This window comes from Poromitra crassiceps (genome assembly GCF_964638095.1).
Source record: "Poromitra crassiceps genome assembly, chromosome: 1".
NCBI lineage: Eukaryota > Metazoa > Chordata > Actinopteri > Beryciformes > Melamphaidae > Poromitra > Poromitra crassiceps.
In genome coordinates, this window is record NC_139623.1 from 100709695 (window position 1) to 100728262 (window position 18568).

General features: G+C 45.5%; 1 protein-coding gene and 1 pseudogene across 2 annotated transcripts in view; one reads left to right on the plus strand and one right to left on the minus strand.

Annotated features, from left to right (window-relative positions):
* rims2a (regulating synaptic membrane exocytosis 2a) overlaps positions 1 to 18568 on the minus strand; it is a gene marked incomplete at both ends in the record, with an annotated part of 176053 nt that overhangs the window by 81639 nt on the left and 75846 nt on the right. Inside the window, 3 exons of the mRNA XM_083632129.1 lie at positions 794 to 859; positions 4247 to 4385; positions 15987 to 16055. Of these exons, the coding sequence (XP_083488255.1) occupies positions 794 to 859; positions 4247 to 4385; positions 15987 to 16055 (274 nt within the window). The remainder of the gene's footprint in view (positions 1 to 793; positions 860 to 4246; positions 4386 to 15986; positions 16056 to 18568) is intronic.
* On the plus strand, positions 9611 to 10384 carry LOC310781701 (hatching enzyme 1.2 pseudogene; annotated as a pseudogene). Its single transcript has one exon. The product of its transcript is annotated as a hatching enzyme 1.2 pseudogene (transcript).

The window sequence follows — 18568 nt, forward strand, 5'->3', positions numbered from 1 at the left end:
TTCACCAGAAGAGGGGGGGGGGGACCTGCAATGGAAAAGCTGGAATACCCTTCTTGCATTCCCTTTATTGAAGAACACCTTTTCTACTATCCCAGAGACCTGCAGTGATTTCATACACAATATTCAAGGATTGTGTACACTAAAATGTACAGTACCAACATGATTGGCAGGTGAAACCACTTCTGCTGGACAAAACTTCATAAACACAAAAACCCATGGGCCACTTATCCATTCACAGTATTGCCATACATGTAGTGACTTCCCTGGTGATTGAAATCAAAAGACAGATTAGAAAATTGCTTGCCTTACAGTCAATCATACTCAAATGATATTATGTGGTCAAAAGTGTCTGTGGGAGGAATGCTTGTGTTTATGATTGTGAAATGAGGAGAGAGTGAGCGATGCTGATACTGGATGGATAAAGTGAACGGCCCTAGAGTTGCTCTTCTGTTCTATTCTATTGTTACTACTACTGAACACTGGCACACACGACGTATGTATTTGTCCTTGTGCAGGAGAAATATATACCTTACAACTACAACACAGCACAACACAACACTGATGGCACTGACAATGGCCTAGTAATGCAAAGTGGCAGTCTATTGCAAAGTACCTTTGCAATAGACTACAGCGATAGAAAATGTGCCATAATGCCAGTGCCATACAGTGCCAACAACCAGAGTTGAAGCTTTGGTGGGCAGCTTCCAGAAGAGGAAGGGGGTTTGTTGGGTTGGAAAGTGGTGGGTGGTGGGAGGAGAGGCGGGGCTTCATGCATGCTCAGGTAAAGGTCTACCTGGGGTCCTTTTGAGGATCATCAATAGGCTGAGTATGTCTGGTTGGAGGTAGGGTGAGAAAATGGCTGCGACCACATGGAGGGAGGAGACAAGAGAGAGATGGCTCTGAGATGATGCTGAGGGAGGGGAGTGAAGGAAATGGAAATAGACAGACACACAGGCAGAGGGCAAAGAGAAACAGAGCGCTCAGAGGATAGGCTGATGGAATAGTGTTGATGAAGAGGAAGAATAAAGAGACTGAGAGCGCTCAGAGGATAGGCTGATGGAATAGTGTTGATGAAGAGGAAGAATAAAGAGACTGAGAGCGCTCAGAGGATAGGCTGATGGAATAGTGTTGATGAAGAGGAAGAATAAAGAGACTGAGAGCGCTCAGAGGATAGGCTGATGGAATAGTGAGACTGAAAGCGCTCAGAGGATAGGCTGATGGAATAGTGTTGACGATGAGAGCGCTCAGAGGATAGGCTGATGGAATAGTGTTGACGATGAGAGCGCTCAGAGGATAGGCTGATGGAATAGTGTTGACGAAGAGGAAGAATAGGCAAAGAAGATAATGCTGAGAAATAGGATGGTGAGGAGAGATGTCTTCCTCACCTCTCTCACAGAGACGGATGGATGTGGTGCGCCTAACAAACCAGCAGTGTTCACACTAAACAAGGAAAGGAAGGAACTGCCTAAACCTGTGTGTTGTCACCTCTATGGTGAGATTTAGAACTAATCTAGACCTTTCGTATGATTAAAGAACTTTCTTTCCCTTATAGGTGTTAACATCATAAACATTACAATACACACTGTAAGATCTCTCTTACAGCCACATTTTCAACAGCATGTCACAAAAGGTAGTGGTACATAAACAAAAAAAAACAAAACATACATAACAATTTACACAAGTTACAAATAGCAGCCACACAGAAAGCTACCAAAAGTCAACAAGACGTTTTATTATTGGAGGAGTTCTGGGACCAATCCAAATTCCCCATGACTCATTTCCTGCTTCCTGTGTCATTTTCAACGGTTTTCAATAAATAACCGGAAGTGGTTAATTAAAGCAGCTGAAATATACTCAAGTGAGCACTGTCCCAGACAATTTAGATAAGTGCATTTCCTGTGTCTGAGGCTGATTTAGGCCATGCCTCAGAAATATCAAATAAAGTTAATTGGACGGGGGAAAGTAGCTGTGGCATGGCGGTGCCAAGGCTCTGAGTGGACTCTTATGTCTTGGAGCAACATTCACCAAGCCTCACAGAGTGTAAGTGCTGATGGAGGATAACTGACCATTTCCCCTTGACCACCTCTCTCATAGTCATAAAGGGGGTGATATACATGAAAATATACACAACTTTTTCTGCAGAAATGGAGAAGCACCGGGATATACATATATACAGTATATATATATATATATATATATATATATATATATATATATATATATATATATATATATATGCATCCTGTATATCCTGCTGGTAATTATTTGAATAAATTCCCAACAATTTCCAAAGTGGATGACAAATGAAAGAGAGTATCTACTGGAGGGACTTCAGCACGTATCTCTCTCTCTTCCTGGAGACATCACTTCAGTTCCCTCTCTCTGACATGACGAGCTAATATTAAAACTCATTCTCACATCCGCATTATGTGCAACTGCCATTGTGTTAACTAGTTTCGGAGATTCGGAGTAATGCTATTCTCAGAATACAGGAAAACAAACGCAGAGAGGAAGAAGGCATAGAGGTATAGAGGAAACACTCATGCCCCCCCCTCCTCCCATTTTCACCCCAATTGTACTTGGCCAATTCCTTGTCTCGTGGCTAAACCCTCTCTGTTGATCTGGGGAGAGCCGTAGACTAGCACATGCTTCCTCCGATACATGTGCAGTCACCAGTCGCTTCTTTTCACCTGACAGGGAGGACTTTCACTGGCAGGATGTAGCGTGTGGGAGGACCACGCTATTCCCCCCAGTTCCCCTCCTCCCCAAACAGGGGCAGCGGCTGAGCAGAGGAGGCACCATTCCCACCCGCAGACACGGCCAATTGTGTCTGTATGAACGTCTGCCCAAGCCAGAAGGCATTTGGGAACCCAGCCGTACCTTTTTTTAGGCTTCCTGTACAGCGCGAATCTTCCACCCGGGACTTCTGCCTCCGCGCAGTGCCGCTCTGTTGTTGTACCGGTGAATATAAGAGTTCTGGTCCAGAACGCTAGTGAATATATATATATATATAATATATATATATATATAGTGAACGCTAGTGAATATATATGAATTTTGGCGTTTAGCATTCAAAATAAAAGTGACGCAATGGATGTTTTTAAAAGGCACCGCTGTGTGGAAGTGGAAGTCCGGGGCGGAAGATCCGCATTGTACAGGAAGCCTAAAAAACAGGTACGGCTGTCCCAGAGTCTATTTACGTGCAGAAATAGACTCTGGGCTCCCAGATTGAGCCAGAAGTACCGCTACCGGGAATTGAACCCAGGTCGGCAAGTGCTTTTACCTCTACACTACCCAGACGCCCAGCTCAGCACATTTTTGTCTAGAGTTTCCTGTGAATGGAGCGGGTCGGTCTTTAAGAACTGGAAGAACAGACAGGTGAAAGCACCACAACGAGATCGGCTTTCCGGAGAGTTTCAGGCGAAACGGCGACGTGCATAAGTGCATGTACTGTATGCACTTGTGCGTGCGTGCGTGCATCAACATCTACTGTATCTGCATGTCTATCAGCACCCGCTTCTCCCTGTCGGTATCGGCTCATGCATGCTGGCATGTGCGTGTGCATGCAGCTACTGTACGCATTCATGGAGTGTAAGCTGCAGGGTGTGTACCTGTCAGGTGAGTAGTTGTCTTCGGACGCACTGCGGTGGTCCACTCTAGTGGAAGAGGTGTACTGAGAAGGCCCGGGGTCATAGGCCGGGTCCAGACTTCTGCTGTATGACAGAAGTGGACTGGATCACCCCCCTTGTATTGTACACACCACACACTCACCCCTGATGGCCAGGGGATACATGGCCTCACCTTTACGTGCGGTATTTCCATATGAACTTGAGAAATATCATCTCAGATCCACATTAAACTGCATACGGGTGACGTGGCATTATTTTGGCAGTCAATGCAATTAGCATAGTGCTACAACCAAAAGCTCCCAGTGATGTAAAGTAACCTGGAATACTCCTGTCCTCCAAGCTATTACAGTGTACACTACCCTTCATTTAACCTGGAATACTCCTGTCCTCCAAGCTATTGCAGCGTACACTACCCTTAATTTATACATGTTTGTGGATCACTATGGAAATTTGGGCATCTTGCTTCAACAAATAAAAGTTCACAAAAGACACACGTGATGTACTGTATACATCATCACATGAACGTAGGAGCACCTAAAAACACAAACACACAATAAAACGGTGAATGCCCAAAAACCAATGGTCAGCCTAGTGTTGTTGGGCTGAGCATTAGTTACCTGGAGGGTGGGGGAACGCTTGGAGATCGTGAACGCGCCCGGTTTATATCGGCTGACCGTGAGCAGTGGTTGGACGACATCACCTGCTCAGGGACGGATAACGTGGAGCTCTGGAAGTCTCGACCATTTGGCCGGTAGTCTGCGAACAGATGAAGGGATAAAGAAAGAGAAAGATGAGAGACAGTGAGTAAGGAGGATCATAAGGGGAGGGTTATTTAGATGGTTCCTTATCAACATGTGGATACCTCTGATCCCTCAGATGACAGCAGTGGACGTACAATTCTGTGTTATTTGCCTTCTAACACCTCAATGTGGATTTTCCTTCATTTTTAAAGATGAGCTGAACCCAAAAACGACTTCTATTTTATTTTAGCTCACATACCTGGGTATAGACCTTATTCGATTGACGTCACTCACGTACGGGCACGCCCACTGCCGCCATGTTGTTGACATAGTGCAGCCGCTTTAAGTGACAGCCTATGTAAGAGCAGAGTTTATAGGAAGCTAGCCACCGTTAGCGTTACCTGTATCGTTCCAATCGTGTTCGGATGGTGACCTGCGTTACACATGGCTGTAGTGATGACAGCAATAAAGCCCCCGTGGTTTGTTTCTATCTCTACCGTCCACAGACCTGAAGGGAGCGAGACGGAGTATACGTCAGCAGCACAGGAGATGTGTGGATAGTTAGGAGAGACAGGTGAAACTTTCTGACAGCTCCTCACAGCAAAGTCTGTTCACCTCGTTTTTTCTTTTGTTTATTATTACAGGCATTAACGGCAGCATACAAACAACAACTCTGGGGTTTTTATTGCTGTCATCACTATCGCTATTTTGTAATGGAACAGAAACGACAATAAGGCCGTGCACTATAGTTGTCAGCTGCAGGACGGTATGTCAACAATATGGCGCTGTCCGGGGTTAGTGAATAAGGTCTATTCAGTGCACCTATTTAATAATGTATACAAAGAAATTCACAAAAATCAAATTTCTTTAGTTTTTCACACTTTTTCACATCAAAAGATAATTTTTCAGGATTTCATTCATAACTGTAATCTACCGTATGGTGACGTAAGCTAGTACTATCAATTTTCTACCCCATTTCAACCAATCATATCACAACATGACAGCTGTCAATCAATCTTCATTTAGAGGGGAAAATTCTGCAGGCAAAATGGCCGCTACTGCCTGTAACCTGGCAGAATTTCTAGCCCATAAACTAACTAATAACTTGGCCATGTAACATGTATGTAACATGCAAAATAAAGCAAACAGTAATGTCTTCAAGAATGCATAGGACATGTAACTGGTTCATTAAACTCGCATTCCAGGAATACTGTATTTACCGCGGCTCTTTACCGTGGCTAGTCGACGCTCCAAGCCGGCAGGCAGCACTCTTGCCTCACCGCACCGCTCCACACGGAAGCAGCCGGCTGCCTGGTTCCCCCGGAGCCCACTCGCATAGCGCCACAACACACTCGATTTGGGGGCGGAGCACGCCAGGATTGGCCAACGCCAACTCCAGTGCCCAGAACTGTCAAATCAAATCATCGACACTCTATGGCCCGCCTCTCAACCCTCTTTCACCTCAGGCAATATCTGTTTTCAGTCTGATACGTCTCCGACCCTTGCGCCACTTGGGTTCAGCTCGTCTTTAAGTGAGTGAAACAGACTAAGTCCTCCCCCATATATTCAGTATGCTGGGGATGACACAAAAAGTTATACAAACTTATTTCCAATGTGGTCCTTAAAACAGGTGCTGGTTAATGGGAAAAGATGATTGCTAATGATGCAGAAGCAGTTTAGCCACATCCAGTATAGCTTAGACAAAATGTTCTAAAAGTTATGCTGAATGCCATTCTATACAGGTGATGGATTTTCTATTTTCTTTATGCTGAGTATGACTCTATATTCAAATAAATGAGGACTTGGTTTCTGTAGGTGCGATTCATTCACTGTGTTAACATTGTGCATTAAACGTGAAAATAGCCTTTAAAAAATCAGAAACATTATAATGAATTTTCACTGCAAGATTAGTCCAGTGAACTTGAAACAGTTAATTAACCGATAATCAGACATGGCTAGCAGCCATGGTTAAGGTCAATGCTTAGCACTATTAAAGTTGATTGATATCCAATAGAGTGTATAGCACATTAAAATGAGTTAAATACAACCGTGAATCAAAAGTAGGAATAGAGGGGGAATATGGGACATAATGATAAAGAAAAGTTGACCTTCACTTAAGTCAGTTTTACAAAATGTTATTAATATTACATTTTATTAATATGATTGTCTTTTTCAAAAACGTAGTCGTGCATAGTGTGGTAGTTGAAATCAATCAAAACATTCTCAAATCTAAGTCTTATGGATCTTAATTACAACTGATGCTATGATAAAGTTAAAGTCTGAATAAAAAAAAGTGTTGCAATCAAAAGTTTAAAAAAGGAATGAAAATAGATCCTTTTCAGCTTATCATTATCATTATGAAGCATGTTAACATCTGCCATTTCTAAACAGCAGCTCCAATACAGCTAATGCAGCACAGCAATCAACGTGCGTGCAGAGCCAAATTAAATCTATTCTTTCTCCTGACATGCTGCTTCACGCATGAGTACCAGCCAGTCTGTTGAGCACACATAAAGAGGAGAACCTTTGCTGACAATTAATAGGATTTAACAAGATGGGCCTGCATCAGTGGAGAAGTAGGGAACAAGTAGGGACAAAACAACATCAAATGTACTGTGCAAATGTTAAAAGATTGGTGTTTTCAATTCTATAATTCCATTGCACCAAAACAGCCCTGTACTCACAGTTATAGTTGGACAGGCAAGAGTATTCTAGCAACATTAGCATAACGTATGCATTAATTACTTGTCCGCATTTGAGGTACTGTACGATGGCTGGCTGCTGCATGTGCCATACAATTAGAAAGCTGGCAGTTGCTGTGCCATCAAATGAAATGCATCAAACTCTTCTTTTTCTTCCCACGTTGGAAGTCATAGTGTCAGCAGTTTAATGCAAAGACGGCGGGATTAGCTGAGATATGGATGAGTAAAGAGGAGGGTGTGAACAGAGCTGAGCGAAGGGGTATTCCCATCCTGTGAATGAAGTGAAGGGGTCTGGTGTCCCATCCTGTGAATGAAGTGAAGGGGTCTGGTGTCCCATCCTGTGAATGAAGTGAAGGGGTCTGGTGTCCCATCCTGTGAATGAAGTGAAGGGGTCTGGTGTCCCATCCTGTGAATGAAGTGAAGGGGTCTGGTGTCCCATCCTGTGAATGAAGTGAAGGGGTCTGGTGTCCCATCCTGTGAATGAAGTGAAGGGGCTTGGTGTCCCATCCTGTGAATGAAGTGAATGGGTCTGGTGTGCTGAAGCAGTGAAGGGCTGATGAGAATGTTAAAGAGGCTGGAGGAGGGCTTCCCTCTGCTACAGTATCATCAGCAAGCCCGGGCTTCCCCTGCCTGCCTGTCTGTCTGTCTGTCTGCATGTCTGTCTGTCTGTCTGTCTGCATGTCTGTCTGTCTGTCTGCCTGTTTGCCTGTCTGTATGTCTGCTCTGTCTGTCTGTTTGCCTGTCTGCATGTCTGTATGTCTGTCTGTCTGCCTGTTTGCCTGTCTGTCTGTCTGTCTGTCTGCCTGCCTGTCTGCCTGCCTGTCTGTCTGTCTGCCTGCCTGTCTGCCTGCCTGTCTGTCTGTCTGTCTGTCTGTCTGTCTGCCTGTCTGTCTGCCTGTTTGTCTGTCTGTCTGTCTGTCTGTCTGTCTGTCTGCCTGCCTGCCTGCCTGTCTGTCTGTCTGTCTGTCTGTCTGTCTGTCTGTCTGCCTGCCTGTCTGTCTGCCTGCCTGCCTGCCTGTCTGTCTGTCTGTCTGTCTGTCTGGGAAGCAGTTTGCTACACTAATCTATTCCATTCTCTCTTTCTCTCTCTCTCCGATGCATTATCTCTCCACACTCTTTTTCTCTGTGGCCTGGATCTACTAATAAAGATGCAAACCATTAAGACACTCTACTACTAGAATAATGCAGGCAGCTGCCTCCAATTCTGCATCGTGATTTTACTGATACCTTTCCTGCAAATGAGGGCCGTGAATTTGGCTCGTGGGGCTTGGCTTGCGCTTGAAACACAACATTAGGTGAAATAAAAAATATTATTTGAGAGGAGATACCCATAGGAGTGCACACTTGCTTTATGCTTCTCCAAAATAAGTCAAGCAAAATTAGAGTCAAGGGTAAAAAAAAGCTCTCTTCTTTTCTGTGCAAAACTTCTGTGACTCCCCAGTTAACACCGTGGAGACCTTCCGCTTCCTGGGAACCATCATTACTCAGGACCTGAAATGGGAGCTGAACATCAGAGCTCTCACCAAGAAGGCACCACAGAGGATGTACTTTCTGTGGCAGCTGAAGAAATTCAAAGTGCCAAAAGCAACGATAGTGCTTTCCTACACCTCCATCATTGAGTTCATCCTAACCTCGTCCATCACCGTCTGGTATGCTGCTGCTGCCCTCAAGGACATCTGCAGACTGCAGCACATCATCCGCTGTGCTGAAAAAGTGATCGGATGCAACCTGCATCACTGACACGGTCTTGGAAAATCATGGCCAACCCCACACACTCTGACCACAAACCCTTTGACATTACCAGTGTTCATTTCGTCGACAAAAACTATGACGAAAAATGTTAGTCAACTACCTTTTCCCCCAAGACTAAGACAAGACTAAAATGTTCAGACTTTTAGTTTCTTTGACTAAGACGAGACTAAAATACTCAAACTTTTAGTTGACTAAAACTTGACTAAACAAAAAGAGGATGAGGTTGACTAAATCTGATAAAAACTAACAAGCACATTTGTCACAGGACTACGACTACGACTAAATAAAAAAATGGACGAGAAAATTAACACTAATTATAGACTGCTTTTCCCCCTCAATGCAGCAGTTCAGTTTCTTGTGCTGCAGCATCATAGATGTAGCTGACATTTAGCTGTCTTAAAAACACATGTAAACAGGAAATAAAGTATTGGAACAAAAATAAAAATAAACCAATGATCCAGAGAGGATACGACAGTATACCAAAGCAACGTTGACTTGCAGGCACAATCAGGTGTTTAGGTATGTCCATGTAAAGAGCTCTTTAATCCGCAGAAATAACAGACAATGTTGAAACTATGGGTTTGTCCGTGGCTTCCTCCCTTCAGACGTTTATTTAGGCCTAGCAGTCTGGACCCCAACCCTTAATCCTCCAGCAGACACACCTGGAAAGAAGAGTATAAAAGAGCAGGACCAAGCAGACTCAAGCATCAAGCTGCAAGCAGTCTCTCCACAGAATCTCCAGGAACCCTGCAGAGAAGACAAGAAGCTACCAGACAGAAACCTGAAGATGAATCCCTCTCTCGGCCTCCTGCTGCTGCTGCTGATCGGCCTCTCCCAGGCTAAGGAGGAAGCCTCCAGGGACCCAGAGGCCGACACGATGGACACCGGCAGCAGGATCTTGGCCACAAACAACGGCTCCAGTGAGTTCCTGCTGGAGGGCGACTTGGTGGCCCCCACAACGAGAAACGCCATGAAGTGTTGGAGCAACAGCTGCCTCTGGAAGAAAGCCGGCGGCAAGGTGACCGTCCCCTTCATAGTCAGCAGCGTCTTCTCCAGGTCGGCCAAGCAGGCGATCGACAGAGGCATGAAGTCCTTCCACAGCAGCACCTGCATCCGCTTCGTTCCCCGTACAAACGAACGCGACTACATCAGCGTGGAGAGCAGAGGCGGCTGCTTCTCATCCCTGGGCAGAGTGGGAGGCAGGCAGACCGTCTCTCTCGCCCAGCAGGGCTGCGTCTACCACGGTGTCATCCAGCACGAGTTCCTCCATGCTCTGGGCTTCTATCACGAGCACACCAGGAGTGACCGCGACCAGTATGTCCGCATCAACTTCCAGTACGTTAACCCGCGGACAAAACACAACTTCCAGAAGCAGAACACCAACAACCAGAACACTCCCTACGACTACTCCTCCGTCATGCACTATCCGAGAACAGCCTTCACCACCCAACGCGGGCAGGACACCATCACCCCCATCCCCAACCCTAATGTCCGGATTGGCCAGAGGCAGGGCATGTCCCGCATCGACATCCAGAGGGTCAACAAGATCTACAGCTGCTAAGAACATTAGAGAAGGTTCTTAGATTGTCTTTACTTTAATGTGTCCGAGGGCTAAACTGTGTGTGTGTGAGACCAATCAACAACACAAACAATTGTAAACACTGAAATAATAATAAAAAGGCTTATCCCTGGTCACCAACATTAGTACTTTTTTAACCTGTTATTGATCTCATTAACGACAGTCAAGCTGACACTGCTAACATATGGTAGTTGATTTTGGCAAGTTCGATTTGAGGGCTTTTACTTTTAATTACCATACGACCAGTGACACCAATTATTGAATGAACATATACAGGTCTAGTGGGTTTTGTCAATGTCACTGTTGTAATGTTGTTGTAATGTTTGGCAATACAGGGTGGCCAAACTAATGTTCAGTCACAAATCTTTAATGGGGGTGTCTGGGTAGTGTAGAGATAAAAGCACTCGCATACTGGCGGTCCGGGTAGTGTAGCGGTAAAGTCCCTGCCTATCAACACGAGGGGCACAGGTTTGCATCCTCGTGTTCGCTCCGGCTTGGTCGGGCGTCCATACAGGCACAATTGACTCTTATCTCTGGGCAACCAGTGACTTCCAGGAAAGTCTGGATGGCAACCGAGGAAGTTCGGTGACTCTGGAAAGACAGATGACCTCCAGGAAAGACTGGCGTGGGTGTATGAGGCCAGCAACCTCATGCACAGCACTCGCAAGAGGGCACCAACCCAAGCTACGAAAGATAATAATGAGCAATACCCCCAGAGTCTCCCGAGAGGGGGGGAGGATGAGAGACTCAACCTGACAGACACAACGGTAACGGCTAGGAACGAATCACGGACACAGAGACGGCTCACCCAAACAACATTAACTGGAGAGATATCGGAGGTAAAGTGTCACTGCGGAAAGATCTGCAAGAACACAAGAGGGCTTAAAATACACCAAGCCAGGACCACATGTGGGAAAGGGGGGACACAGGTGCAGCGCACAGCGGTAGCACCTGGTGAGACGCAGGAGAACTCCAGGCAGGAAGTGCCCCACAGCACTGGAGATCTCTCAGTACCTGTGTCACCTCAAGTCCTCAGGCGGAATCCACCTGATACCTCTCCAGAGAGCCAAACCCATCCTGCGAGGGAACGAATCAAATGGCCCAAGATGAGTGACACCAAAGAATGGAACCAACTAGACGAAGACCTAGACAAAGTGCTAGAGGCCACACTAGCAGGAACAGCTGAGCAGAAAGTCAATACACTCACAACAATAACATACAACCTGGCAAGAGAGCGTTTCGGAGTAGAGGATAAGAAGGTTAACACCAAAACGGCACACCAGCCAAACAGAAGAGAAAGAGAAATCCATCGCCTGAGGGAGGAAATCAAAACTCTAAACAAACAGTTCAAAAAAGCCACGATCGAGGAAAAGGAAGGCATCAATGACCTAACGAGGCAACTCCGGGAACGTCTTTGCAGACTTCGGAGAGCAGAAAGCATCCGGAAAAGAAGGAAGGAGAGGGAGAAGAGAAGAGCACAGTTCACCAAAGACCCTTTCGGGTTCACCAGGAAACTGCTAGGTGAAGCAAAATCCGGAACGCTGACCAGCTCTAGAGAGGATGTGGAGGGGTTCTTGAGAGAAACCCACAATGACACCTGTAAAAACCAGGCCCTGGGCGCCAACCACAACATCGTTACCGTGGAAGAACCAACTAAGGAGCTCAACATCAGTGAACCATCCTGGAAGGAAATCCAAGAGGTGGTGAAAAAGGCCAGAACAGGATCTGCCCCCGGCCCCAGCGGCATACCCTATAAGGTATATAAGAAATGCCCGATGCTCCTTCGGAGGCTGTGGATGCTATTCCGGAGGATCTGGAAAAAGGGCACCATTCCATCATGCTGGAAGAAGGCGGAAGGCTGTTTTGTGCCAAAGGAAGAGAACTCCTCAACCATCGAACAATTTCGAACCATATCACTTCTAAGCGTAGAAGGCAAAATCTTCTTTTCTGTACTGGCTAAAAGGATGCCCTCGTATATGACACAGAACGGATATGTTGACACCTCTATCCAGAAAGGTGGGATTCCAGGCTTCTCTGGGTGCCTGGAGCACATTGGAGTTCTCAGTCAGATGATCCGGGAGGCCAAAGCAAACAAAGGCAACCTGACTGTTGTCTGGCTCGATCTGGCCAATGCCTACGGAGCAATCCCTCACAACCTCATATATGCAGCACTAGACCATTACCACATCCCTCAGCACATCAAGGGAATGATCACCAGCTACTTTGGAGGTATCCAGCTACGGTTCAAAACAGCCCATTTCACAACTGGGTGGCAAAACCTGGAAAAGGGAATCGTAACTGGGTGCACAATCTCCCCCATCCTCTTCATCATGGGAATGAACCTCCTTATAACAGCTGCTGGGAAAGAAGCCCGAGGACCAGCAATGGAATCGGGCATTCGACAACCCCCAATAAGAGGTTACATGGATGATCTCACCGTGACCACCACAACCCATGTGGAGGCGAGATGGGTGCTAACAGTTCTGGACCGTATGGCAACATGGTCCAGAATGAAGTTTAAGCCCAAGAAATCTAGGAGCATGGTGATCCAGAAAGGTAAACTGACAAACAGGTTCAAGCTGCAAGTGCAAGGAGAAGTGATTCCATCGATTGCGGAGAATCCTATAAAGTGCCTCGGAAAGTGGTTCGACAGCTCACTTGCCGACAGGAACAACATCACCACCACAGAGAAACAGGCAGAGGAGTGGCTGAAGAGGATTGAAAAATCAGGGCTCCCTGGTAAATTTAAAGCATGGCTTTACCAACATGGATTGTTACCAAGACTCATGTGGTTGTTGACTGTGTATGAAGTTCCTATGACATGTGTAGAAGGAGTGGAAAGAAAGATCAACAGGTACCTTCGAAAATGGTTGGGAATCCCTCCAAGCTTCACATCAGTAGGCCTCTATATAAGATCAGGACAGCTGCAACTTCCCTTGTCATCCGTGGTGGAGGAATTCAAAGTCGCAAAGTGCAGACTCTTAATGACATACAGAGACTCCCAGGATGAACAAGTCAGACATGCAGGCGTCACTACGAGATCAGGACGCAAGTGGGCAGCAGATAAATCTGTTGCAGAAGCTCAGAGCATATTGAGGCTACGTGATATCATAGGAGTGCTATGCACAGGGAGACAGGGTCTTGGAACTTCCCATTTCCAACAGTGGAGTAAGGCAGACTCCAGGGAAAGAAGAGCCATGATCCAGGAGGAAGTACGACATCGGGAGGAGGAAGGCAGAAGGTCAAGAGCAGTGGAACTAGCGTCCCAGGGGGCCTGGACCAAATGGGACCTCCCTAAGAGAAAGATCACATGGGGGGATCTTTGGAAGCTCGAACCGTTCCGCATCTCCTTCCTGCTGCGATCAGTGTATGACACACTCCCGACTCCAACAAACTTGCACAGGTGGGGTATGAGGGAGGACCCACTGTGCAAGTTTTGCGGGCAGAAGGGCACCATGGCGCACATCCTGTCAGGGTGTAAAACAGCACTCACCCAAGGAAGGTACAGGTGGCGCCATGACAAGGTGCTCATGACACTGGCAAACACCCTGGAGCAGCAGAGAAGCAAGAAACGCCAACCACATGGGAGAACAACATCCATCCAGTTTGTGAGGGAGGGAGAAAAACCACCAACCACAACAAAACCAAGAAACGGCCTACTGCAAACGGCCCGTTCTTGGGACATGAAGGTAGACCTGGGAGGAAGGCTGCAGTTCCCCCAGGTTGTCCAGACAACCCTGAGGCCGGATGTGGTGCTTTGGTCTGAAGAGGCAAAGAAGATCATTCTCATCGAACTCACAGTCCCATGGGAAGAAGGGTGTGATCAAGCCTTCGAAAGGAAGAGCGCTAAATACCAGGACCTTTTGAATGACTGCAGGGGGAAAGGATGGCAAGCATGGCTGTTCCCGGTCGAAGTCGGCTGCAGAGGATTCCCTGCCCAGTCGGTATGGAGAATGCTCACAGCCTTGGGAATAACGGGGAAGGAGAGAAAGACAGCAGCTCGCAGGATGGGGGAGGCAGCAGAGAGAGCCTCTTGCTGGCTATGGAGCAGGAGAGAGGAGCTGAGCTGGAAGCCAGGAGGAGGAGATGGGCAGTGATTTGGCCACCACTGCCGACCCACCAGCGAGAGGGTGTCGCGGTTCAGGGTTGAAACACCCAATGACCGCTGGACACCGTCTGACGACATCAAGTCCTCCTGGCCAAGGCTCCATTCACCTAAGGTGAATGAAGAAGAAGCATCTCCGGATGTAAATGCAAAGAAAACTCGTGTGTGTCTGTGGGAGGGAAGCCGGTTTGAAGGTTTATGTCCTGGTCGCTGCACTAGCGCCTCCTCTGGTCGGTCGGGGTGCCTGTTCAGAGGGAAGGGAACTGGTTGGAATATCGTGATCCTCCCACGTGCTACGTCCTACCGGTGAGGCTCCAGCTGTTACTGCTCATGTCTCGGAGGAAGCATGGTGCTAGTTTCGGCTCTCCCCAGATCAGCAGAGGGGGTGGAGCAACGACTGGGACAGCAGGGGCAATTGGCCAAGTACAATTGGGGGGAAAATGGGAGAAAAAATATGAATGCTGTCAGGCCGACGGTGTCCGAGGAAAATGCAACAGAAAGACATACATACATACATACATACATACATTCATACATACAGACAGACAGTAGTTACAACAGAACCCGCCCAGTCTTAGCTAAGGGTCTTATCTACTGGTATATGTGTATGAGGCATTGTGTTCCCAAAATGTACAGCTACTTGCTTGTTTACGTCATTATATCCAGAGACGTCTGAGCGATTTCCACACAGCCCAGCCAGCCTCCCTCCATTCTCCCCTCAGCTGCGGGCTGAGCAGGGACTGTGAATAGGGTCCACTTGTCATTGCTACAGGCATAAGCCGACACTGGCTCGGGTGGGCAGTCAGCATTAGCTACTTTCACTGGGAAAGAGTTGCCAACACTGCTTCGAATGACCATTACTAGTGCAAGCGCATCAGCAGATTCAACAGTTTTCATTGACTAAAACTAAACTAAAATGTGAACAGTTTTCGTTGACTAAAACTAGACTAAAATACTTATGGTTTTATTTGACTAAAATGAGACTAAAATGCTCAAACTTTTAGTCGACTAAAACTTGACTAAATAAAAACCTGGATGAGGTTGACTAATATGATAAAAACTAACAAGGACATTTGATGTGGGACTAAGACTAAGACTAAATAAAAAATATCTGACAAAATTAACACTAGACATTACATTACATTACGTCATTTGAGGCACTCTCACTGAGGTCTGGCAGGACCAGGACCTCTTGTGAGAGAAACAGCTTGCATTGAACTGCACCTTAAACTTTGTGATTGTCTTTCTGTATTCTGTTTTGTCTTCTAACAATTGATGTCTCTGAGGTGACCGCTATGCTGCATTGGTACACGAAGTAAAATTCCTCGTTTATAATCTGATTACTTACTGTAGAAAGATTTCAGATTTGAGTCTTGTGTGCATATATTTTCATTCACATGCATTTATAGTAGTTGTACTGTACATGTATGCCTTATGCCTAAGTGTTATTAATATGTTATTACAGCTTTAGTAGCGTACCTGTTATTACCCCAACACCGTCTTCACAATCGTAGTCTGAGATTTCACTATCACTTATCCTCTGGGATCCTTCAGGATAAAGAGACAGAAAGAAAGATGGGGAGAGGAGAGTAAATTGAATGAGAGACAGACAGACAGACAGTGAGGTGCCGAAGACAGATACGTCAATTCACATTCGTCTAGCTCACTCGATCGCTTTTATTACAGCAACCTGAAACGACTGTAATCTTTACCGGTTTAAACTGAGGGCTCCGGCTGTATCCAGTCAGATGTAGACCCAATGAAATGCAACTCTTTCATTGGAACGCTCCTGCAAGAGAGCATTTTCCATAATATATGTGAAGTATGTATGTATGCACCGGGTGGAACAAATAACGCTGCATTTCAGCGCGCCGATGTTGACAAGACAACAGATCTGTCTTCATCTGAAGTCTGGGACTTAAAGATTACACAGTCAATCATTCAATTTACACGTGAAGATCTGGGAGAAGCAATCTGGCTGTACAGCTCCTTCTTCATCCTCCCAACTCGCCTTGCCACCCCTCCTTGTCCCCTCTCTTTAAAGTATTATGTCACCCTGCCAGCACCCCATCATCCCATTGGCCTACCCCTGCTGTCTCCTGCCAGCACCCCATCATCCCATTGGCCTACCCCTGCCGTCTTCACCGTTCAGTCAACTTCAATCAACTGGACACTTGAGTGGACACTTTAAAAAATGACAAGTGCTGCACTCTGGCAGTGCCTCTCCCAACCACTCATCTCGGTGGGCTAGAAACTTTTGACAGCTGTCAGTTATTTCACCTCACACTAACACAAATGTTCTTTCACCTCACACTAACACAAATGCTCTTTTACCTCACACTAACACAAATGCTCTTTTACCTCACACTAACACAAATGCTCTTTCACCTCACACTAACACAAATGCTCTTTTACCTCACACTAACACAAATACTCTTTCACCTCACACTAACACAAATGCTCTTTTACCTCACACTAACACAAATGTTCTTTTACCTCACACTAACACAAATACTCTTTCACCTCACACTAACACAAATGCTCTTTCACCTCACACTAACACAAATGCTCTTTTACCTCACACTAACACAAATGTTCTTTTACCTCACACTAACACAAATACTCTTTCACCTCACACTAACACAAATGCTCTTTCACCTCACACTAACACAAATGTTCTTTTACCTCACACTAACACAAATGTTCTTTTACCTCACACTAACACAAATACTCTTTCACCTCACACTAACACAAATGCTCTTTTACCTCACACTAACACAAATGCTCTTTCACCTCACACTAACACAAATGTTCTTTTACCTCACACTAACACAAATGTTCTTTCACCTCACACTAACACAAATGCTCTTTTACCTCACACTAACACAAATGCTCTTTCACCTCACACTAACACAAATGCTCTTTTACCTCACACTAACACAAATGCTCTTTTACCTCACACTAACACAAATGCTCTTTCACCTCACACTAACACAAATGTTCTTTTACCTCACACTAACACAAATGTTCTTTCACCTCACACTAACACAAATGCTCTTTTACCTCACACTAACACAAATGCTCTTTTACCTCACACTAACACAAATGCTCTTTCACCTCACACTAACACAAATGCTCTTTTACCTCACACTAACACAAATGCTCTTTCACCTCACACTAACACAAATGCTCTTTTACCTCACACTAACACAAATACTCTTTCACCTCACACTAACACAAATGCTCTTTTACCTCACACTAACACAAATGTTCTTTTACCTCACACTAACACAAATACTCTTTCACCTCACACTAACACAAATGCTCTTTCACCTCACACTAACACAAATGCTCTTTTACCTCACACTAACACAAATGCTCTTTCACCTCACACTAACACAAATGCTCTTTTACCTCACACTAACACAAATGCTCTTTTACCTCACACTAACACAAATACTCTTTCACCTCACACTAACACAAATGCTCTTTTACCTCACACTAACACAAATGTTCTTTTACCTCACACTAACACAAATACTCTTTCACCTCACACTAACACAAATGCTCTTTTACCTCACACTAACACAAATACTCTTTCACCTCACACTAACACAAATACTCTTTCACCTCACACTAACACAAATGCTCTTTCACCTCACACTAACACAAATGCTCTTTTACCTCACACTAACACAAATACTCTTTCACCTCACACTAACACAAATGCTCTTTTACCTCACACTAACACAAATGCTCTTTCACCTCACACTAACACAAATGTTCTTTTACCTCACACTAACACAAATGTTCTTTTACCTCACACTAACACAAATGCTCTTTTACCTCACACTAACACAAATGTTCTTTCACCTCACACTAACACAAATGCTCTTTTACCTCACACTAACACAAATGTTCTTTTACCTCACACTAACACAAATACTATTTCACCTCACACTAACACAAATGCTCTTTCACCTCACACTAACACAAATGCTCTTTTACCTCACACTAACACAAATGTTCTTTTACCTCACACTAACACAAATGCTCTTTTA